This window comes from Chinchilla lanigera, unplaced genomic scaffold (assembly GCF_000276665.1).
Source record: "Chinchilla lanigera isolate Chin_1 unplaced genomic scaffold, ChiLan1.0 scaffold00048, whole genome shotgun sequence".
Classification (NCBI taxonomy): domain Eukaryota; kingdom Metazoa; phylum Chordata; class Mammalia; order Rodentia; family Chinchillidae; genus Chinchilla; species Chinchilla lanigera.
In genome coordinates this window covers 14,929,284-14,954,734 of record NW_004955449.1, presented here as the reverse complement: position 1 = coordinate 14,954,734, position 25,451 = coordinate 14,929,284, and the positions used below count along the sequence as shown (strand labels likewise).

The window sequence follows — 25,451 nt, the reverse complement described above, 5'->3', positions numbered from 1 at the left end:
GAATAAAATGATAAACTGAGAATAGCCAAGAGAGAGCCATTTATTTGTGCTTGTTCCTGAGAGAAGGAGTACTTTCTCAAAGTATAGTTTGGTAAAGCCATATCTGACCCTAAACTCTCTTTACTTTTGGCAGAATCATTTTTTAAATCTTTGCAACTATTTATATTTACTAATTTACCAATGCTTACTCTACATAGTGTGCTATAAACCTTTTTTAAAAATGATATTTGCAGAGTTAATTGTACTGATTTGTAAATGGAAAAATCAAAATAAATACTTGACATTAACATAATAGCTTTAGGAAAGTAATTTTACAGTATTTTATTGCAATATTAAGTAAGAAATGGTCACTTTGATAGAGTCATATTGACATTTGCTTATAGATATAATAGCCTTATAGATGCAGTTTCTCTAAACTATAATTTTGATAGGCAGAGTAATGCTCACTTCCACAAAGATATATGATCCTAATATATGGAGCCTGTGAATATTAGCCGAGGTATCTTTATGGATATAATTAAGGCAAAGATCTTGAGATTATCCTGCACTATCCAGGTGAGTTCTAAATGCCATCACAAATACCTGTATATGAGAGATAAATATATGTCAACACATAGAGAAGAGAAGGCAAGATGAAGATAGATACAAAGACTGGAGTAGTGTGGCTGGAAGCCTGGAAATACCAGTCACTAGAACCCGTCAGTGAGTCGGGAACGGTGGCTCATGCCTGTAATCCCAATACTCAAAAGACTGAGGCAGGAGAATTTCCATGAGTTCAAGGCCATCCTGAACTATATAGCAAGACCCTGTCTCAAAAAAAATAAAAATAAAAATAAACCTGTCACAGACAAAGAAAATACATTTCCGTATGGCCTCTGGAATGAATATAGCCCAGTTTACATCTTGGTATTAGTTATCTTCCCATCACTGTGACCGAATACTTGTAAAAAACAATTTAAAGGAGGAATGCTGTAATTTTAGCTCAGGGTTTCAGAGGTTTCAACCATGATCTCTTGGTTTCACTGCATCTGAACCCATGGTTAAGCTGAGCATCATGGCAAGGGAGTACTTGGTACACCAAAGTAGCTCACCTCATTGTCAATGGAGAGAGGAAGGCAGAGAGGGAGCAAGGGAGGAAGGGAGGGAAGGAGGAATGGAAAAGGGAGGGAGAGGGAGAGGGAGAGCTGGGTGGAGGGGGAAGTACTTGAACCAGAGAAGAGACCAGGAATAAGATAGAGTCCTCAGGTCATGTGTGTATGACCTATTGCCTAGATCCCACCTTCTCAATTTCCGTTAACTACAAGTAATGCCATCAAGTTATAAATCCATCAGTGGATTAATCCACTGATGAAGTTAGAGCCCTCATGATCCACGCTCATCCAAAAATCCATACCTCTGAACACTGCTACATTGGTTACCAACCCTCAACACATGAGCCTGGGAGAATATATCATTTCCTACCTGTGACGACCTTGGTTTCTGTTTTTTGACCAATTGCAGGTTTTCTAATTTCTAGAACCATGACAAAATAAATTTTTGTTGTTCTGTCTAGCAGCTTTATAGCAGCCATTGGACACTCATATTTTTAAGCCAGGAAATGGAGTGCTGCTGTAACAAATACTTGTAACAAATACAAATATGGAATCGCCTTTAGAATTAGATAATGGGTAGAGGCTGGAAAAATTTTAAGGCATGTGATAGAGAAAGCCTAGATTGCTTTACACGAAGTGGTAATAGAAATGCAGATATTAAAGGTGGCTTGGGTCAAGGTTGAGAAAGAAATGAGGATATGTAATTAAAAATGAGGGGGAGAAAAAACCATCCTTATTATGTAATGCTGTAAAACTTAGCCAGATTCCCACAGTTGTATGGGAAGCATGCACAAGAGAGAGAGTTTGAGTATTCAGCTAAGGAGAGTTCCACGCAAAGTGTCAGAAGGTGTGTCCTGGTTTCATCTTGCTGCTTATCGGAAAAGGCAAGAGGAAAGACATGCAGTAAGTTGAAGGGAAAATTAAAACAAAAATATATCACAACATGATTTGGTAAATTTTCAGCCTATCCATTTTGTAAAAGACATTAAAATTAGGATTTTGCTAGTAGGAGAGCATGTTTTAAAGAGAAAAATTTCCGACTCCTGACATTTGTCTGTCAGGCTTTGCTAGCAGGTTAATACCTGCTTTGTGGAGTGAGTTTGGAAGAAGTGTTCCTTCCCTTTCTAAATTATGGATACTTTGAGGAACATTGGTATTAGTTCTTTAAAAGTTTGGGAAAATTCCACAATGGATTAATTGGGCTTTTCTTTGTTTTTTGTTTTTTTGTTTTTTTGTTTTTTTGTTTTTTGTTTTCTGATTCATTCTCATTGCTTATTGTTGATCTGTTTAGATTTTTATATCATTTTGATTGTTTTCATAGATCACATATGTCTAAAAATTATCAATTTCTTCTAGATTTTCCAATTTATTGGCATATAACTTTAACATATTTGCCTTTTAATCTGATTGGCTAGTCTTACAGGTTTTATTTACAGAATTCAGATCATTTTTATTTAGGGTTATAGATACTAGTGCCTGTCATTTTGTTACTTTTCTTTTGGTTGTTTGGAGTAATCTCTGTTCTTGTCTTTTTTCCCTTATTCATTGTAGAGTTTTGATGGTTTAACGATATAATCATGCTTGATTTTTTTTCTCTACTTATTTGATTATTTACTCTTCTAGTGAAACTTATTCTCTCCTGTGCTCTTGAGATTGTGTTTGTCTTGTTTCCTCATCTGGGTGTAGGATTTGAGTATCCTCTGTAATATGGGTTTAGTGGTCATGAACTATTAGAGGTTTGATGGTTTACTGAAATAATTATTTTTGATTGTTTCCTACTTTTCATTTGCTTATCTACTCTCTGGTGAAATTTACACTTTCCTGTGGTTTCAAGATTGTGTTTATCTTGCTTCCTCATCTGGATATAAGATTCAAATATCTTCTCTAGTGCTACTTTAGTTGTCATGAATTTTAATTTATGCATACCATTTAAGTCTTTTGTTTCTCCATTGATTTTTGAAGGGTAACTTTGCTAGGTATAGTAACCTAGGCCAGCAGGTACTTTGTTCCTGGACCTCAAATATATTACTGTACACCCTCCTATATTTAGAGTTTCCACTGGAATTTCTGTTATTCTGATGGGTTTGCCTTTTAAGTGACTTGGCTTTTCTCTCTTGTAGCTTTTAATATTTCAGAACAATTTCCCTTGTTCTGAAATTTTGGCAGTTTAACTATAATTTGCCATGGGGAGTTTGCTTTCTGTTTATTTGGGCTTCTAAATGCCTGCAGTACAGAGATGTCCATATCATTCCCAAGGTTTGGCAACTTTTCTGCTCTTATTTTACTGAATAGGTTTTCTATGCTGTTAGCCTGTGTCTGAATTCTCTCTTCTAAAAATGTGGTTCATAGGTTTGGTATGCTCATAGAGATGTATGTTCTGTTCAGTTTATTTGTCTTTATTATTATCTAAATGTGCTGGTTCAGCTACCTTTTCTTCATGCTTATGGTCATCTAATGGTGAGGTTTTCACCTGAGTATTTAGTTTCACTTACTGAGCTTTTCATTTCCAAGATTTCTATTTGGCTCTTTTTCAGAATCTTTTTATTGAATTGCTCTTTCTTGTCCTGCATTATCTTCCTTGATACATTCATCTGTTTATTTGTACCTTTTAATTTGCTGATTATTTTTAGCATCATTCCTTTAAATTACTTGTCTAGAATTATAGCTACTTAAGTATCTTTAGAGTCAGCTGCTGAGAGTTAAGGACTTTGGGGGAATCATGTTTTCTTCATAGTTCTTGTATTTCTGTGTTGAGATTTGCATATCTGTTGGGATCAATATATCTTTTATTTTTAAGTGAAGGTCATTTTAGGGAACAACCTTCTTTTGATGATGTTTCCTGAGATACTATGTATTGTGTAGTGTTAAGTTTAATTCTAACTGACCTTCATAGTATAGTTTCCATGTTACTTCTTTGAATACAATTAGAGGATTTGACATATAGGTACTGTATCCAAATGGGAAGGTCCCACAAATGGACGGGTCCCCTCTGGTAGCTGCATTGTAGACAGTGGAGTATAATGGGGTACTCATCCGTGGTTACCCCTCCAATCCCATTGACAGTGTGTAGTGTGAAAGAATATGGGAGTAGTTTGTACTGAGGTTGCTCTTAAGTGTAGTAGGTATCCACAATCCTTGTGTTGTTCTCTGCTTATATTAAGTGGATGTATATTCAGGAGCAGGACTTCATGCTCACTTAGTAGGCATGCCAGTTTTGTCAACTATGGGCTTTTATCTCCCTTATTCTTTTCAGTTGAGCTATTCACTGAAGTTCAAGTGAGACTTGGTTATGTTTTTTTGTTTGTTTGTTTTTTGGTTTTTTTTTTGTTTTTGTTTTTGTTTTTTTTTTTTTTTGGTTTTTCTCCGGTACCAGGAACCGAACTCACGACCTTGCGCTTGCCAGGCAGGCGCTTTTGCCGCTGAGCTAAGTCCCCAGCCCCGAGACTTGGTTATGGATGGAGTATAATACAATGTTGCTTAGCTGGACTAAGAGTGCAGCTCAGCACTGGAGCCACTACACAACAAGATCAAAGTATCAGGCTCAGTCTTCAGCACAGTGCAGAAAGAAGAACACAATGATCACAACGAAAAATGCAAAAAATTGATATTAAAAGAGTGGAAAGTAATTAATAACTACATCATCCAGAATACCAGCAATTACAAAAAATGGCAGTGGCAAAAATTATATAGAATAAACTAAAAAATCTAAAAGTAATACACCCAAAATTAACAGAAAAAAAGGGAAATAAATTTGAAAAGAACAGGAAAAATCAGTAACATTTAGAAAGAGAAAAGAGAGAAAGGTAGAAGGTAAAAACAATAATATAAAAAAGTAGTTAGAAAGTTTTTTTAATTTAACTACTATAAAGGAGGAAAAGTTTATTTTGGCTCACAGTTTGTATTGGTGTCAGTCCCTAGCAAACTGGCTGCAAGGCAGAGGGGCATCAGGGAAGAGAAACAGTCCACGGCAAAGCAGGGCAGGTAGAAGGCAGCAAAACAGCAAGCAGTAAGCCATGGCAGACACCTTTCTGTCCTTTACGTTGTATCCAGACTACCCACCCCTCGGGTGGGTAGCACTCACACCCAGGATGGGATACCCTTAATCTTAGCATTGCACCATTAATCCCAGCATCACATCCTTAATTCCAGCATCACATACCTTAGATCCAGCCACCTCCAAGAAGCCCCACCTGTGACCACATGAGACTTTGAGGGGGCATGTAAATACAAGCCACAACAATGTAAGTGTGTGTATGACATGATATTATATGAGAATCAAATAGTAAATGTTTAATATACTGAGAATATTGTCTCCACCGATGTAGTCATATGGGCGAGAGTGAGTGTTCACTACTAGGTCAGTTCATTCTTATTATTGTGCCTTCTTTGGCTATAGAGTCTTTGGAGGAACAAAGGCTGGGTTTGTTCCCCCTCGCTTCATACTTCTGTCTTGTTTGCCAGGTATCCAGCTGGAGAATTTAGGACTGGAGCCAGTTAGAATAGCTCTTAGCTACCTTGCTTGCCACCAGGATCTGTCACCGAATGCAAGTTTCCCCAGCAGAGATTTATCCTGGAGAGATCTACTCAGTGCATTCTCAGTGCTGGGCTGACACTGGGTATTGTGGCTACACTATTGACCAGTATGATCTGTTGCCAGATGGTTCTAATTCATGGAGAAGCTGGGCAAGAGCTAGCTCCTTCTAACCTGCTCTTTCCTCTCTCTAAACATTATATTCATAGATCATAAACTCATATATTTTTGTTCACTTTCTTGGTGCTCATCCAGAAGTAATCATCTTCATTGAAAATTCCTATCTTTTGATCTTGCCATTTTCTCTCTACCATGTCTAGACCTACTCTTGGTATACCAAAGTCATCTGGTGAAGTATGGACGGTAGATTTCCCCAGACAAAAATCAGAATGCCCTTCATAGAAGAAATATAGACTGAAGCTAGACAACAAAAACAATAGATGCCCACTGCATACTTATTACCACATTGCATGGATCTGTTATATTATGATTATTTACTATTTTCTTTTTTAAAATAAATATTGCTGAATTTTTAAATTGTATGAATCAATTCTAAAGATAGCGTCTCTTTTTAAAGACATGTTTAATTGATTAGACATAAGTGCATATATTTTTAGTGAAGGGATCCTTTCCCATGGCGCTGTAGGTAGTTCCAGAAACTTCCTAGACTTCTAAGAAGACTAAATCAGATATCAGCAAAAATGGCCTGTGCTTATACCAAGTGACCCATACCAATCTTATATAAAATTTAAGTGCACATATGAAGTAATTAAGCTTTGAGTTTGTTTATTCCATATTTCCTGCTTCAGAGCCTGTCATTCGCAAGTCTGTAACTGCAGGCCAGCTGTCCTGCCCTGCAGGCTCAGAAACCCCACCTTTCACAGGTAGCAAATGTATATTAAAGAAATGTAAACTGACTTTTTAATAATAAAGCAAATGTAATTAGAAAAGCAAATCTGCTACAGAAGCGTCACACCATGCGTTACAAATCCAAATATAAATAATTTGGATTAGATTCACACCACCAGGCATCTCTATTAGCATAAATAACTGAGAATTGGTTGCACAAAAATAACTTCACATAAATGCTTCCCTGTCCTTTGATCTAAATATTTCTAAAATGTTTTACTCTTTCTTCAACACAGTCCATAGCCAGTGTGAAAACTCTGGGTTAAATGTATTGTAGTTAGACATGAAAATGAGGTGTAATAACAACCCACATTCATCTGGATTTGCCTTGAGTTGATTTTCTTAAGATTGTGAGAGCTTTTGCTTCTGTCTTCTGTGTCCGCACATGTCTGACTTTTGTTTGTGATACAGTATGCAGAGGAGCTGACACTTTGGGTTGTACAATCCCCAGATAGAAATTGCTTTTTTCCTCTATGGTCTCCTCTTCATTTGTTCTCAGTGTACTGTCCTGACTGGGTTTAGGTAGAGTCCAAGCATAAGACTGAGCATGAACCTAAGTCTACTTTAAGACAGAGGTTGGTTTTTCTATAGTTTATTTTGGCGCTGTTGATCTAACTAAGATATTTTTAAACTCCTGATCAGATTCTAAAAACAGTAAGTACATTTATGTTCTGTGAGGATGGAGGATTAAAGAATATTTATGAGCTGGAGCAAAGATTTAATATTTACCAGTGATAAAGGCCAGTGCCTTCTTTATCACATTGCTACGCTGCAACACTGGCAAGTTCTGAAATAGTTTAAAGATTTTTACTTGTTTCCTAAATAAAAGGGAAATGAGCTACAAACAATTAAACTCATCTCAGTGTGAATGTATGTGTGAAAAATATCTTCACACAGGGTCGTTTATTTTTTAATGTTCCTTCAGTATACTAATGGCTTACAATTTAGTTTAACAGCTCGGTGTGTTGTAATCAAGAGTGTGAATAGGCAATCAAATAATTCTGTGAAATTCTACTCCCTAAAGAATTTGTGGCAAGCCTGTTGCTATGGTGTAGTCTCACCTGGGACTTGTTTCGCTTCTTTCTCAGATATATCAACAATAATGAGCTTAAAAACAGAACTCAGCAAATTCAGAATGGAGACATCCAGATAGATACTGTATATGCAGCAGTGTAGCTTCTCCTCCTCCTTTTTGCTTGCAATTATGAATTCTTATTTATGATCCCAAGTGTCTAAAGATCGCCTGAAGGCATTCCTGTCTTAATGTCAAGTGAACGGGATGTCTTAGCAGGCACTGTTTATTTAATGGGAAACTTTGCAGAAGGTAGTCTCTAAACATCTGCAGTCTAGGTTCTCCACAGTCCTTAAATGCTTCCCTGGAAATTTGGAAACTACATTAGTTGTTTTGGACTATCACTGTTTTGTAGGCCTTCATTATGTAGATAATGTCAAAGGCTGTGAGTCAGGATTATTACACTGAAGGAGATGATCACATCAGGGTAAAATGAGCCATGTGGTGAAACTTTTGATGAATTACTTAGGTTTGTATTGTTTAAAGAGATGATTATTTTCCTTTCCCCACCTTATAATCAGTTTTGTTGCCACACTGGAGGTCCTGCTGTCAGGCTACAGGACAGTGTGATAAAGAACTCTTGAATCTTCTTCTCTCTCACAGGTAGGTGCTGTACACATTCATGATCTACATCTCTAAAATGATAATAATAATAATATAATTCTCATAGGGGCAGTTTGAGGAATTAAATAAGTACCTAGCACATAAAAGTCATTCATTAGGTGTTAGTTACACTCACCATTTATGAGAAGCATAGAAAGTAATAACAATAATACGATGTAGGGCTTACTATAAGCACCTAATAAATAGCCATTATTCTTTAAATAGCCATGATTTTTTTAAATGAAAACTATTAGATGTAGATTTGTTTTAAAATGTAAGAAATAAAAGGGAATGGCTAGAATTTGACTTATTTTACAAAAAAAAAATTTTTGGCATATGAATGTATTATATTGATAAAACATCCAACTCTTTCTATGTACTCCTTGTAAGTGTACATGGCATGATAGTTTTAAAACATGGTGAATATCTTAAAAATTTACCAGAGTAAAAGACGTTGCCATTAACATATTCATGATGGGGCTGTGATTGCTATGTCTCGCTACCCAGTGGCTTTGATATGAATTCACTCATTCCCACCAGTTTGAACCACTGGTGGTCCATGCATGACTAGTCTCATCAGGCACCTTATACCACTTCTCAGGGGGTCTTTAGTTACAGTAATGCAAAGAAAGGTGCTGATTTAGAAGACCATATGCCATCATATTAGAGTTCCTGAAGGAAAACGTTAAAATGTCATAATAAAATTGTAACACAAATAATTTGTGGTACAGTGATTGTAAGTGCATTTATATATATGCCAGCAATGGGATATTCATAAGTTTTCATGTTAAAATTTAAAGAATTAATTATAAGCTTCATGAATATAAATAAATTTTTAATAATTTAATGAAATAAATTTGCTTACTGCAATAATTTTTAACTCATGAATATTATCAATACTTATATTTGTACAATAATTATTCACATTCAGGCAACTAACTAGATTCAGTATATTTATAGACTTTATTAATTTTATTTGTAAAACCAATAAAAGTGATCCATTTGTACCACAGTAGACAGTTATACATGTACCACTGATGTTTGAACCTGGTGGGTATATGAATCCAACTCCAAGTACTTCCCTTCACTTAGAGCACACTTATCCCATCATTCTTGCCACGTCTGAAGCAGTTCTTGAAGTCCTCTTTCATAAGTGACTTTATAAAGTGTTATGAAAAATGGTGCTGCTGCTAAATGCCATCTAGTGGGAATGCAGGCTTGTAAGAACATTGTGGTGTGTCCTTATCCATCTTACTCACCAGATCTAGCACCATGTGACTTCTGGCTCTTCAATGTCAAAGTGACTGTAAAAGGTAAATATTTTGAATCAATTCAGAACATTCTTGCAGCCATGACAGTACAACTAAAGACACTCACTCATGAAATAAAACTTCCAGAACAACTTCAGAAAAGAGGCAAGAATAATGGGATCAGTGTATTTGAATGCGAGGGGGGGGGGGTTGGTGGTATTTTGAAAAGCATTAATGGCAATGTCTTTTAGTGTAGTAATTTTTAAAAATTTAAACATTCACCATACTTTTCAGTCACCACTCAACTATATACAAGATTTTTGGAACCACTCATCACCCTAACAGCCATTGTAAAACCGTTGCTATTCTCAAATCCTGCTAAGCCTCTGCTATTCTGATGCACTGTGTTTTTCAAACCAACTTTGTGGGCACTGCTAAGAAAATCGAAGACTTGCAGAATCATATTTTTACTTATCTGACATTTGTAACATTCATAGCATAATACTACTAAAATGCCCTATTTTAATTATAATACATTAGTTTATCTTAGAAGACAAATGCATTTTAATTTAGGTTTACATTCAAAGAGAGTAAATAACAGAACAGGACCAGTTTTCTTATGCAGAATGTCATAGGAGATAGAATATCAAAGCTGATGTTTGAGTCTGAAGGAAGTAACTGATTACAGATTGCTAGAATTTGGAAGAATAAACTTACAGGTCACATTTTGGATGTTTTTCCTTGAGATGTTTTAGTTTTACCTTGAGATTACTGTGGATTATCCCCAAAAAGAGACCCTTTAGACATTTCGACACACTGACCTATACCTGAGTCAGAAGGATGTAGGCTGAAGATGCTTCTCCCTGTAGAGTAATGTCTAACATTTCCTACCTCATAGGCACGGTTTCTAGTAGCCCCATTGCTTTAGTGAGGTTCAAAGGCTTAGAATAGCATAGTACAATCTTTGTAAATGTCAGGCAATATTGTTGCTTTTGATGAAGTCCCTGTGTAAAATTTTTAGAGTCATTAGAATACTAGAAACATCACTAGTTACAAGTGGTTGGGACTAACCAGGATTCCACGAAGGAAACAGAATTTAACCAGAGAAAGATGGGGGTAAGGTGGGCAACCAGAATATATAAGTGAAGCCAGAGGTGGGGAGACTGTCAAGAAGGAGGGAGCCATTAGTTAAAGAATGCGGGAAGGTCAAGGTAGATAGAGCACAGAAAAATGCCCATTGGGTTTAGCAACGAGGAGATAAATGATCAATGACCTTAGGAAGGACAGTTGGTGAAAACATTACGGTTACAGTCATATGGTGAAGAATTGAGAAAAATGAGACCTGTGTAAGTCAAGAGCCATTTCAAGAATGTGTCTGAGAAAGAACGAGAAGGATCTGATTAACATAAAAAGTCTAGAGAGCCAGAGCACTGTTAAGAAAGTGGTGAGCAAGCTGGATATAGAAATAGAAGAGTTATCAGGAGTGTAGAGAGGTGCATGCTGCTGAAAGCTGAGAAATTAGAGTAGTTTATAGGGTGCCCCAGCAAATGAATGAGGGAAGGTCTTTTACCTCTGTAAAAGAAATTCAGTCTCTTGAGTGAATGAGAAAACTGGAAAGAGCTGGCAAAAGCTCGGCAAGGTAACCAAAAAATATGGTGACTATTTAAATTTTTAAAAATTTCTCATAGTAAAAGGCACATTGCTCAAAACCCCTCAGAATATTCTCGTACCTTCAAATACACTTATCCCATCCTTCTTGCCACTTTCTGAAACAGTTCTGGAAGTCCTCTTTGGCATCTTTAGTTGTACCATTGTGGCTACCTTGATATCCTAAATCAATTCAAAACATTTACCTTTCTGGTATTCTAACTTTGGGGAAGAGCCAGTGTCCCATTTTGCCAGACCCAGTGAATACAGTGGATGAGGACACACTGTAATGTTTTACATGCTGCCTTTCTGTTGAGTGGCATTGGTAACAGCATTCATCATATTTTGGATCATACTTCAAAAAGACGCTCACAAAAGGGGACTTTCAGAACTGCTTCAGAAAGTGGCAAAGACAATGAGATAAGTGTATTTGAAGGGAAGGAAGTATTTTCAGGGAGATTAATGGCAGTGTATCTTTTATTGTAATAGTTTATTTTTAATTTAAACATTCTTTGTGTGTCTTAATCACCCCTATACACTGATGTACTTCAAAGAAAATTTTCACATGGTATACTGATCACTATAGTTGCTTCTGTCCTCACTATTCATGGGAGATAGGACAGATCCTCATGAATGGACTGCTTTGTCTCTGGTATACATTTCATGCTCCAGTATAAACTGTAAGGATCCTAGGATATTTCTTGTGAGGAACAAAAGCTGTCCAATGAAGGCCTGCTTCCTACATGGTTCTCAGCCCAGTGCATAGATCCAATCTTCTCTCAAAAGAATTGGGATCACCCATTAGTCTTTCTGCAGCACTTTTATTCATTCTGCCGATGGACTAAGAAGATTGTTGGTCTCTAGGAAATTCTGTTGTCCTTTCTTTCCAAAGGGGCTCAGTCTTTTGATCATGTTCTTTATATCACCAGGTTACACACAGGAAGGCAGTTATGGTTTCAGAAGCTAAGACTGTTGGTACATTGAGCAGAGTACCAGCCATTGTGTAGCTCTGCCTGCATGAGCCTTGGGCCTTGAACAGGAGCACTGGCTAAACCTATTACTTTGGTGAGAGTTTACACCAAGCATTTGTTCCAGAGGAAGCATTCTTTTGCCATATTCCAGGAGGAGAGAAGGTACTCGAGGTCAGCTTGATCTTTTGTCTCTTAACTGGAGATATGTATTGTAAGCATAAAACGTACTAACCAGAGTAACTTCACAAAATACAAGCAGAAAAACTTTTTGTTTTTCAGTATTTTCATAAAATACAAATAGAAATTAGTTTCTTAATAGAATAATATGATGGGAAATACTGAATAAAGACTTTGGGTTGCCTTAAATCAGTATCAGTATTAAAAGAACATCTAAATTTGTCCCCTTCCCTGTACTGCCTATTGATATTAGTAATTTGATACCTTCTGTCTGGTTATATAAAGAAATTGTGTGTCACAAAAGCCCCTCATTTTGTGCAAGTGACTAGTTTTGTAGCTTAATTAATAGAAAGTAAGTCATCACTATAGTAGCAGGGAGCACCCACTTTTCTGTCTCATTTGTCATGAGTGCTGCTTCGGTCACTACTTTCTTCTGTGGTTTCCTGTGCAAAATTGTGTCCTCTTTATATAAGGATTAAATGCAAAAGCAAAACATGACAAAGTAGGGCCATTAAAAACAGCATGTGATCATAAGTTTAGAGAAATTATTAATTTCTTAATATTATCAACTGAACAGTATAATAACATTGTCTAATGCTAAACAACTTCATACAATGAAATACAAAATATCTACCTATAGTACAGATTACTTTTTCTTTCTTTTTTTCTACTTAGGAATTTAAAATCTATCTTAATTTTGGCAACTGAATCTAGGTTCTCAAGGGCATTATTTAATTTTTGTTTGTTTTACTTTATAATGTTTCTTTCAAACCAGTTTCAGAGTTTATATAACATTTAACACATTATGTGTAAACTTCATACCAACTCCTTTTTTATGTGGGTGTTACTCCCATTTCGTGGATACCTAAACTGAGGTTTCCAAATAGGGCTTGTATTCTACACTTAGTAAGAGATAAAAATCTCGATTAAAATCCAAATTGGTCCCAAATCCTAAAGCTTCCCATTCTTTAATCTACTCTATCTCAAATTATGTGCTTGTAAGTGTTAAGCAGCTTATAAATAAACTCCCAAACATGTTATTCATTGTGCGTTATGAATACATCCATTCCCTGCTTGTGAAGTGTGTGTAATGCCTTGCACATGCTACACAAATGCACAAATACTCTCTCACTGACCTGTATAACTGTACCCCCATTTAACTTTCTTTGTATGCTCTCCTGGATACACAGTTTTATGCACTTAAGTGTGTTTATCTTTTCCCTTCCAGTTTTAAGGTTTCTTATTTTTAAAAGGCCTCTGTGAACCTAACATAAAAGTGATCTCCTATATATATTTTTATATTCACTATAGAATTTGCATATATGTAAGTGTCCAAATGTATGTGTATTGTTAAAGGTGGTAAACTGCATTTCTTTTCTCTAATTATATCAGCCTTTCTTTCCTTGTTAAATGCAATTTCACCTTAGTCGTTTGTAAGTTCCCACCTATACTTACATCTGGCTCTTCTTATTAAATTCCAGGGCTTTACTTAATTTTGGAAGAGAGTTTTAAAGTAATGAATTCAATTACAGTTCTAAATATAACTTTCAAGAACAGAAAATGAAACAATCTTAATTTTTCAGCTTCCTAGCATGGAAAGAGCAGTAATTTAACATTCTAGTCACTCCTCATTATATGAACTTGAGCAAGTCATTTATTTTGCCTGTTCTGATCTGGGATTGCTTAACTCAAAACTGGCCTACACTTTTGTGAGAGGTAGAGATAATATATGCAGAGTGCCTGAGCTGTAGTTGGCATTCAGTCTGTATGTAACAAAACAGAGACATTCAATATTGAATCATACCTATTCTAAACAAGAGCAAATGGATTTCTTCATAAGCATGTATTGTACACAAGAGGATAAAAATCTAACTATGTTAATGTAAAGGTTATTTGAAATAATAAATTAGTCTGAAAAAATATTATTTAATCAAGTCTGGCACTTGTTTTCCAAAGAACTTTTTCTCTTTCTTTTTATGAGAACCACATACAACTAACACAAGGCAACAAAGTAATGTAACAAGTAAGTCTGCTTTTAAATTTAGCTCTGTATTTATTTATTTGGCAGGAGTGCTGGGGATTGAAGCTAGAGCCTTGGACATATAAAGCACTGCCTACTACTGAGCATGCCTCTAGTTCCAACTTACCTACTTTTTTAGGTAAATAGGGAATATGCAAATATTCAATAAAGATTAAGTTAAAATTGTTTTTATATATTACTAACCAGTGGAGGGAGCCAAGAATTGGAGGAGAAAACAGTACAATCAAAGGAAAATGGAGGGACATGAAATAGGAAACACAAAGGATAGATGCCTGTGGGCCTGAAGATTGAAATGGCCATAAGTTTACTTTAAAGCCCAGGGAAAAAAACAGTGATATTAATGTAAACATACGTGTGTACTGAAAAAATGAAAACATTAAGAAGACAAAAAAATGTCTAACGCAGCTCAAGCCATGTAACAGTCTTTCACAGGGAACTATTTAATTGGCTGAGGCACAAATAAAAAATACACATTTTAATTCTTAGACCCTGAACTTACGTATGTGTGTACACAAACACACACACACAAACTCACTCTCTCTCTCTCAGTCATGAAACATTTCCAGAACAGTAATAACAAATTATAAAAGTAAAATGTTTAGTTATAGAAAAAAATCTGCCTGAGCTAGATAGTATTTTCTTTGTCATTATATTTTATTAAGTTACTATAAACCTTAAGTCAATCATTCTTAAAACTAGCCTCTTCCCTATATTATATCTACTAAAGAAAGGTTAAGTTTGGTCTTGTTTGTCTTATCATTTTTTTTTCCTGTATATTCAATAAATACGTAGAGAAAATGGGAAGTTGGTGACTTACTCTTTTTAGTTTTCCATTCAGCAAATAGCGATTAATATGAAGTAGCACATACTGTGCAGTCAGTTAGCCCCCAAATAAGCCTCTAACATAGGTGACATGCATCATTGGTCTTAATAAATTTTGAAGTACTAGAAAACCAGATTAATTATTAATGTCATTTTCGTAATTTCTTAATGAGATTTAAAGTAATAGCTAATCACATATTCAAAGCATTACAGTTTAAGGAAAATACCAATGTATTTTTCACATTAATTCTCCAAAATAACTATCTTGTTGGAAAGTGACAGCCACATTATTACTGACAGCCACAGCTGACACATTTTCCACATACACATTTTTCCTTGCTGTATCACTTTTCCTCAATCCCCATTTGACTACTAGGACTTACTCAAGTGTAATGTATTTTCAACATAAATCTGGAAAATTTCAGCTAACAAAACTGTCACTAGAATTATTTATATTTTTACACATACATATTTTTCTGTAAAGCATTGTACTTTCTAGGGAAAAAGGCAAAGGAAAGTAAGAAAGTATGGCTAGTTCAACAAGTGAAAATACTTCCACACTGTTAGACAAATTTTTCAAAAGGGCATCCCACATCTGGGAAAGCTCCTGATTTTCTAAGTGGCAGAGCGCGATGGCTGAGAGGCCAGGGAATTAGGCCAGTGGAGACAAGTGAAAGTAGTGAGGGGAAGAAGAGGCCGTCTGCTGCATAGTGACAATGCTTTTACAAGCAGCGAGCCACAAGGCCACTGAGATTGTGCACACTTTGACTTGAAATTCTAATTTATCCATGCCACCATTAGTAATGTGAAGTTCGTGACAGAACTAACGTGTTAAAACAGAAGCAAATAAAATGATGGGAAACTCAGGTTCTAGCCCCAGTTCCACCTTTGTATCTTTTTGTGACTTTAGGCAAAAGTAGAATATTCTTTGGTACCATAGATTTTTCTAAAACACTTTAAAGTAAGATTACTCTTACAACTGAAGTGTTTAAATTTAAAGAACTTCAGAAAGGATCACTTAAAATATATTATTTGTATCATTGTGTAAATATACTTTGGGAGTCTATAAATTTTTGAATCTTTGCAATCAGTTGTAAGTAGCAAAATGTATATAAAATCACCTAGTGAATTGTGAAGTTTTTCATATTTTTATTTCTGCTTCATACTCAGATGAATGAAATAGGGATTCTACTTTTATTTAGGAAGACTCTAACTTAGTAAATTTAGCAGATGTCCGGACTGATCACTGTACCCAAGGACTAAATAAAAGGCATTTATGTTCATAGGAAGTGTTGTTCTGGTGGGTAGAACAAATGAAGAAAACCCTAAGTTGTGCACAGAAAACCATGAATAGTTCGGTATAGGTGTATGAAGAGGGGTGACAGTGGACGAAAGAGATATTTGAGGCCCAGGTTTATATGGAACAACTCTGACTTAGTCGGCTTTTATAAGTTGTACTGTGGAATGTGGTGGAAAGGGAATGGTACATAGTGGTTAGGAATTAGACTGAAGAGGACTGGGGATTTAGCTCAGCGGCACAACGCCTGCCTGGCAAGCACAAGATCATGAGTTCAATTCCCAGTACTGGAAAACAAACAAACAAAAAAAAGAGTTAGACTGAAGGGATTTCAGATCTGAATTTGGAATGATTGAGGCAACTTATGTCTCAATAAAGTGAGGGTAACTCTGACTGATAGGAGAACTGTGGAGAGGTATTGAAGTACTTCATTCATCTTATGGGGCTACTGTGGATTGTGTCAAAGCTCAGGTCATCTGAAAACATGTAAGGGTGCGAACCTGCTGTCCAGCACAGGTGCAGAGCAGAACAAACTTAGGGAAACATGCTTATCACTAGACAACCATGCATGTGCTACACGGTAAAGCATACAAGAATGTAAATGGTAAGTGGGTAATAATGGCATGATGTTAAAGTGCTAAGAGGGATGGAATGGCAGGATTTGGGGAACCATTTCGGGTCTGAAAGGGAAAAAATCATGATAAGATTAAAACACTTGCAGTTTGAGCCTGAATGAAAGAAGGATAGTGGTCCTATTAGAATATTAAACTTCAAATTTAAGCATACATGCTGGACCCCATTTCTTCGGAATCTAAGAAATTTCCAGTGGTACAGATGTTGCCAGTTCAAGGGCCATCCTTTGAGAACTACATGTGGTGGAGAAGTAAATAGAAAACACAGGAGGTGGGGGAGATGTGGTCTTGTTGTAGAAGCCGGAATTTATCCATCTTTCAGCTAGAGATACTTAGCAGGCCATTGAAAACTTGACTAAAGATAGTGAATTTGGACATTACTGGGGCCTGCAGATCCTTGTGATGGCAGGAATTGTGAAATGAAAGCTCAAGAGTTCTTTATGTGTGGCTCACAACCCTCAGAGATAAGATTATGGCCATCATTTACTCACCTTGTCAATGTGGGGAAAGGGGAAGAATATGCCATAATCTATCAGGGGAATAGCCCGTATCCTGCTGAACTCCCTGAAGCTTAATAAATCTAATGCATTATTTAGTGCTATGAAACTCAAGTGTACTGAGGCAGAAAAGAATATTGTTATTTTTCAGAAGATTTAAATGAACAAATGTTGAAATAATAATGCTGTCTTAATCAGTGATTCCTTCATAGTATGACCATGTCCGCTTGCTTCTTTGGGTATAACCAGTACTCATAATAACCTGCTGTGATTTATAGACCTGGAAAGGAATGTTGACCCCTGATGTGAGTTAGGTGTCCTGGTAACATAAAAAGATTTTTTTGGTACACATGATGAACATTTTAAAAAATTGTTATATATTTTAATTTATATTGGGAAACTAAAAGCATTAGGAACCAGGATTTTAATAACTTCTGTGCATGGAATGATTCTATATGTTAAAAAGAAAAAAATAAAGTGACATGAAATTGGAAGGGAAACTTACACAAAAAGAAAGGAATAAGGGGGATGGGGAAGTAGGGAGGATAGTGTCACAGTATATGTATATATGAAAGTGTCACAGTATAACACAATAGTGTAATTATTTACTGTTTTTCAAGAAAGGAGTTGATTTACAGTAAATTTTGAATGGAATCATATACTGTAATTCAAAGAAGAAAGCAGATTGGAGAATCCTGAAATTGAAAAGACATATTTTCAGATGAGATTGATTTGGGTATTAAACTGAGAAGAAAGAGGTAAAAAATTTTGGAAGAGGCAAGAAGGCATGGAGAGATCAGCCTTAGAGGGGCCATTCCGTCCAGTAAGCCTGGAAGAAACCAAGGATCAGTGTGAGGGTGAGAACAGACAGTTGGAGGTTTCACTGTGGTAGCCTAATATAAGTGCCAGCTGCTGTTGCCTAACTGTCTGCATCACAGCAGTTGCTAAATTAGTGAGTCAGACTAACATGAAGTCAGTAAATGGTGGCAGTGCACACAGGCACTGTGTTCCAGCCTCAACACAATGAACTTTGGTACATAGTTGAAAAACTAAGGTTCTTAAGTTAAGAAGAAAAGAGAACATGATTGACATCAAGAATGTTAAAGGGGGGCCGGGCTTGGTGGCACAGGCCTGTAATCCCAGCACTCGGGAGGCTGAGCCAGGAGGATTGTTGCAAGTTTGAGACCAGCCTGGGCTACAAAGTGAGCTCAAGGCCAGCCTGAACTGCATAGAGAGACCCTGTCTCAAAAAGACAAGGATATGATGACCAGTCATGCTGATAATGAGGACAATTATGTAACATATACTGACAATGAGGAATATTATTAGTAGCTTCGTGCTGATAAGTAGAGGTAGTGATGATCCAGGAGGAATACCTCCTTTCTTCAAGGCAGCTTAGTGTGGGGTATGGAGGAGTGCTGTCTTCTCCAGAGACAGTTGTAAGAAAAAGCAGTATTTTCAGGAAAGAACTTCATTTCAGTTGAGGCCTAGAGATGGAGAGTAAGCCAGAGGTGGAAAGAAGTAGGGACAGTTTATAAACTATAGTAAAACTTACATAAAGCACGATAGGAAAGTGTCAGGAGATAGAGCACTTTTGCCATCAGTGAGTATTTACGGAGGAGAGGAGAGATTAGGCAGCATAGGAGGGTGAAGTGTGCTCTGTTTTAAGTGCCAACATCAGAGTCTGTAATAACTGGAGTGAATCTGTTTATCAGAGGAGATAGGAGTTTACCTAATACTGAACATTTCTGGAAATCAGGGAAAGGAGATGATAACCTTGTACACATACAGATATGGAGAATCCTAGTATTTGGTTTCAAAGAAACACTGAGTCACCAATATAAAGGCTCATTTAGGACTGAGGAACTTTGGAGTTTAAAATATAGGTTTGGAGTTTAAAACCAAAAGAGGAAGAGAAAGCAGATGAAACACAGACTTCACTCTAAATGATCATGCAAGAACCGATGGATATGCAAAGAACCAACTAGAAATCTCAGACATGGAAAGTACTGTTTTTAGGGAAAAAAGAATAGTATATGAGATAAAATTCAAACTGGACAGTTAGAGAAATAGTGAACTGAAGGTAGTAATGAGAATTCTTCCCTGAATACATTTCAAGAAATTAAGAGAAAATACGAAAAAAGGCTCTATGAAGATTCAATATTCTAGTAAGTTTTTTTTCTCTGAATGAAACTAAAAATATTGAATAAAATGTTTGCGTTGCATTTTTTGAAAGCCAACCTAAGCTAGAAATCATGGAAGGTATTTACAGAAATCAAAACAAATGAAACTGAGATTTCTCAGCTAAGTAAGCAATAAACCTGGCTTTTACCTTGGAGGTGTCTGCCAAAGCTCCATGATCTTGAGCTTGCCCTTTGATAGTTAGTGCTGCCTGAGTCTGAAGGCTGCACACAGTTTGGAGTCTAGTGCATTCCTTGCCCAAGGCTAGAACTTTATAAAGCTGCATTAGTGTAAGTGTACTGAGGAACCTATTCCACAGAAAAGAACAAGCCTGGGCACTGAAACTTTCCCTCGGAGAGATTGACACCTATGAGATTCAATACCTTAAATGCCTCTCAGGAAAACACAAAATAATGATTAAACAAGATGAACTGTAAAAAAGGGAGATTTACGTCTCAAAATGCAAATTATTCTCAGTGAGAATGTAAACAAATTACACCCATCCTACCCTGCTAAATAGATACAAATTAGTAAAAGTACCTTAAAAATTAATCTGACAACCATTGTCAAGCTAAGTAGAAATGTATGTACCTTTTAACCAGTACTTCTAGGTCACTGCTCTGGAGAAGTCTGGCTCTCAAGTGAGCCAAATGACTTATATAAAGAATGCTTATTTTTGCAGGCTCTTATTGTATAAGCAGTTAGATACAATATAAAGACTGATCATAATGAAAACATAAACACATCTGCTAAGATGGTAATGTGGAATACTATTGAGCAGTGAAAATAAGTGAACTATATCTACATGTATTGATATGGTAAATCTTAAAATCATTGCAGTAAAATAAATTTTAAAAAACTATTGTTATGGCTTGTGTCTAGATGTCCCCCCAAAGCCTCGTGTGGTCATAGGTGGGGCTTTTTCAGAGGTGGCTGAATCTAGAATGTGTGATACTGGAATCAATTCATGGTGCATGCTAGGATCAAGGGCACTAAGATTAAGGGTGTGAGTGCTAAGCCCACTAAGTAGCCTGGATAAGATGTAAGGAATAGAAAGTGTTGTAGTCTTTCTTTGTTGTTTTGCTACCTTCTGCTCGCATGAACTGCTTCTCCTCTGCAATGCCTGTCTGCCATGCCATCCTGTCTTGGAGCCAGCTGATTATGGACTGAAATCTCTACATACTGTGAGCTAAATAAACCTTTCCTCATTTAACTTTGGGTGTTGGGTATTTTGTCTCCACAAGGAGAGAAAAGTAACTTAAGACAATGGTACAGTATACCATTTACATAAATTATGTGGATATAGAGGACAATACTATAGATCATGTGTGGTTGTGTAAACATAGGATCTAGGAGAGAGAAACCAAAGGGTTTTATTGTATTTTGAAGTAAACTTATTTTATTTCTCAAGAAACAGAATATTAAGATTTATTGTAGCTGATCTGATAGTACGTTTCACAGATGAAGTATCTCACAATGTTCAAAAACTGGACTTGGGAATAAGAAAAAAAATATTATGAAGAAGAAATCCAAAACACAAGACTGTCTCAGTTGGATTTTCACTGAGATAGTTTTCTGGGCAGAATATTTATCATGGATTAATACCTGTGAAAGAAAAGCAGGACTGTACAGGGAAATACTATGCAGACTGGCAAAGCCTTAGTGCATAAGTATATGGGTCTGGTCTTCTGTTCCCACCTCAGTCCACGGTTGGCTACAGAATGTGCCTTGGAGCAAGGAGGTTCTTTGCAATTGAAATAGCCGTGGAGCTGCTGACCACCACAGACCACCTGCTAGCAGCTAGGGCAGCAGGTCCTTCCTTGGGCTCCTTGGACAGGGCAACTCTGTGTACCATATGTGTTCCATTGTGAAAGTGAAGCCTTATTTTCTTCTATTCCATTGACTATCAAAGAATATTCATTAGGATATTTACATAAGAGAGATAGAGTAAATATAAAGAGAAGCCTTGTAACATTTGTTTGCCAGGCTTTGGAGAAATTGTTACATACTATATATTGCTAAGCAGTTTCAACATTAATTTCCTTTTCTCAAAAGAGAATAAATAGAAGCTCCGTATCATATAGATGGATGATTTTAGATACTGATTCAAAAATCAGTCTTCACAGTCTATGTTTAGAAGATAAAATATAAAAATTTAAAATTTATAGTTGATTTCTGCATATTCATCTTAATGAGTGTTAGTTTGGAAACCATTAGATGTGTTTTATATGACAGCATAATGCTGTCTTCCTCATCAGTCAGTCTAAGAAGCCAGTAGAGACAGAATTGTCAAATATTTATGGTCTACTCATCCATCTTGCTGCCAGTCTTGCTGTGGGTGTCAACTTTTATTCTGTGGGGGAAATAGTCATCATTTTGCAACAAGCAAACATATATTTTATTTGTAAATGTTCACAGATGTCAGGTACCATTTTTAAATTCCATGCTTTACAAGTATAGCTTTGTGGTGGTCTGCTTTTGATATTTCAGTGAGTCCTACTTTAGGGAAGTGTGGATACAGTAGGTAAGGATGATTTTGATAAAAGTAGTCAGTAATGTTGAATTTCATGGGCTTTGAGGCAAGTAGTAATATAGTATAGACATTACTCATTCATAAGAACATTAAAGAAATCACCTAACTTCTAAATAGAAAATGCAAACTACATCTTGAGTACTTAGGTTTTCCTAACAACTCTGCAGCTGAACATGGTTTCTGTAGGTGTGTCAATCAAGTTTCCTAATTGTATGTAACAGGCTAATGAAGCTGAAAAGTAATTTAGTAAGTGATTATTACTAAATTCTCTCACTTGTTAGGACTGAAGAGCTAGGCTTGAGACAGAGCTTCCAAACACAGTATCTAAATCTGTGCCACAAAATTGGTCAGGTAAAGAGACTATTGACAATTTCCAAGCATAGACATGGAGTATGTATGGAGGTCATTTCTGGGTGAGGATCTTGATTTGAGGCCTAATTCAGGAAGTTCAGCAAGAAGGAAGAAGAAAAAAACGGACCTTCCTGTTTGCTGGAGTCAGAGTTTCTGAGTCACAGTCTGGCGTGACCCCATCCTCTAGGCAGAGCCAAAGAGACCTGTCTCTGCAGAGGGAAGGAATTACGGGAACTGTGCTGCACCTCTGCCTTTAAGCAGGAGTTTTCCCACACATTTCCTTGAAGGGTTGTTTAAAAGGTCATATGCATGCCCCCAAAAGTGATTTTAAAAATCCACTACAATGGAATTTTTTTCTGCGAATGGAATTTTTTTTCTATATTCTTAATGTAAGCACTCCGTAATCTTATCCTGGTATGATTTTTGGCTATCCCACATTTGAGAAAAATGAGCCCTCAATTCCTAGTAGCCACGGAAACCAGAGTACAAAGGTAATGTGATGGCTTGAGGAGTATCTGGGAATTTACAAAGGTGGTCTTTTCCTGGCCCAGCTTAATGCATGTACCCAGTCTTGTGGAAAAGATAGAGAGAGAGAGAGGAGAGAGAGCGACTGACTTACATATAATATCATTGTTTCACATAAATACCACGTATATATGAAACTGTCCTATTAAAGACCAAAGAAGTATTACAGTATAAGCATAATACTGTTTTGTAAGATTATCTTAATCTGTTCCTGAATGTTATACAGACAGTTTGTATCAATCTGATCTTTTGTTGCTAAACACATATTAAGAGCCATTGTCTAGAAATTGTTAGATGGAATTGGGCATTTTCCTGTGTTCCTGTTACCTTATTGTACACATTATTGAACTTTTACTCCTCCTATGCCTTATCCAATACAATTACACCAAATGGGTTTAGTAGGAATGGATTCTTAATGCCAGAAAGTGATAAGAATTTGAGGGACTGTGTTTTTAAAGTATATTTTAAGAATAGGTTGTAGAATTTGCATAGCCAATGCTGTCAAGTAATTGTGCATGTGTCTAATACCACAAGGTATGCTACTCAAAATTTATGACAAATATCTCTTTATATTCACAAATAATCTTTTAGGTAGTTTTGTTTCTGATAAGTTTCTAGGTTTAATGTTCATATACTTGGTAATTTGAACTAGTAGTTATTACCAAATTAAACTACCTGTAGTTCAATATTTCCTTTGAATAATCTTGTAAAATGTTAATACAGCACGTAGATCTTGAGGTATTCTTAGAGTTGTTCTTTGTGGCTTAAAGCCTTAAATATATATTTGATTTGATCTTTAGATGTTTTATAGTATGCCATGCACTCTACTTATTAAAATTCCATCATACTAATGATAAGAGAAGTGCAAATAAAGTTAGCATTTTTTCTTACAATAAAAATTGTTTGCTTTCTCTATGCAACATATGTTGAAGAATATAATTTGTCTAGACAATCTTTCCAGCTTTTGAGTCATACAATTTTAAGTTCCATGTTATGACTCAGTTTTTCTTTATCCCTTTTATTTTTTTGTCTCTCTTCTTTCGTTTTCAAACAGTGGCATATGAGTATATTTGTGAAGTAACAAAATTTTGTTGATTATGCCATAGGTAAATGTAAGAAGAATTTTTCTGTGGGATTGGAATGATTTTTTTCCTTAGTTAAATGGTTTGTATCAAACATACTTAAATGATTCTCATCATGTAGATTTCCATTTTTTATTGCTGGACGGACTTACAATACAGTATGAGAGGTATAAAAATTAGCCATTGAGGATGAAGAATTTACTGGTTGATGTGCCTTTGATGTGAACATATCAAGTAAGCTCTCAATGTATATGGGCCTTAAATGTATATGGCACTGCAGCAGGAATACTGTTTAAAAAGACCTCAGTTAGTACCTACAAAAAAAAGCAAAAATAACACACCAAAACTGCATTTTTGCAAATCCAAACAGAAGCTGATGTGCTATAATACCTTTAAGTTTTAAGCAGCCACAAATCAGGTTATTGATATCATTAAAAACTTTAATTTCATAAATCCATCCTATAGCTTTATATTGTGGATATATTCCTGTGTTTCCTGTAACATACATGAGTTCATAGATCTGCCTGAGCAGTAAACCTCCTCTCCTTATATGCGTTTTGTTTCCTTGAATCACAGGAGCTTCAGTTTCAGCGACTCACCCGAGAACTGGAAGTGGAAAGGCAGATTGTGGCCAGTCAACTAGAAAGATGTAGGCTTGGAGCAGAATCACCAAGCATCGCCAGCACCAGGTATAGGGCCAAAGCATCTGATTTTATGAACCTTCAAGTTACATGTCTTATTAAGTTGCCCTGGATGTAGAAAATGATTCTGTTATGGTGTTCCTTTTCACTTGTGTTCCTATATTCGACACCAAAAATGTCAATTTATTTTAACCTTCAGAAGCCTGTTGCAGTATTGATTAGCCTTCAATTCTGGGCTAGTTTTATGTAGCATTGGTAAGCTTCCGTAGCAAAAGAAACTATGCTACCTTCAGGAATGTGATTTCTCATGTGTAAACGGTGGGTGAATATTTCACAATTAATTGCTGACTGGTAAAAAGTAGCTGGTATTGTGAAAACCTGGTATGTTTTTGTTGTTTTTTTTTTTAACTAGGAAATATTTCTAAATATTGTTAAAATGGCTTCAGTTTACTTTCAGCTTTTCTATAACTGTGAAACCACTATTCAAACTAATTACTGTAGGAAATAATTTATTACTTCCTACAGAATGAATTTATTACTGAGAAAAGCATAGAATAATGGTTATTTTCATTTAAATGACATCTTAAGCTATCTAAAA

The 25,451-nt window shown here is 36.0% G+C and overlaps 1 protein-coding gene across 8 annotated transcripts in view; it reads left to right on the top strand.

Annotated features, from left to right (window-relative positions):
* The window catches only part of Pkp4 (plakophilin 4), a gene marked incomplete at its 5' end in the record, with an annotated part of 214,815 nt that overhangs the window by 95,503 nt on the left and 93,861 nt on the right, over nucleotides 1–25,451 (top strand). For all 8 annotated transcript variants that reach the window (XM_013518711.1, XM_013518713.1, XM_013518710.1 and 5 more), the window contains 1 exon segment: nucleotides 24,789–24,901. In XM_013518711.1, coding sequence (XP_013374165.1) covers nucleotides 24,789–24,901 — 113 coding nt within the window.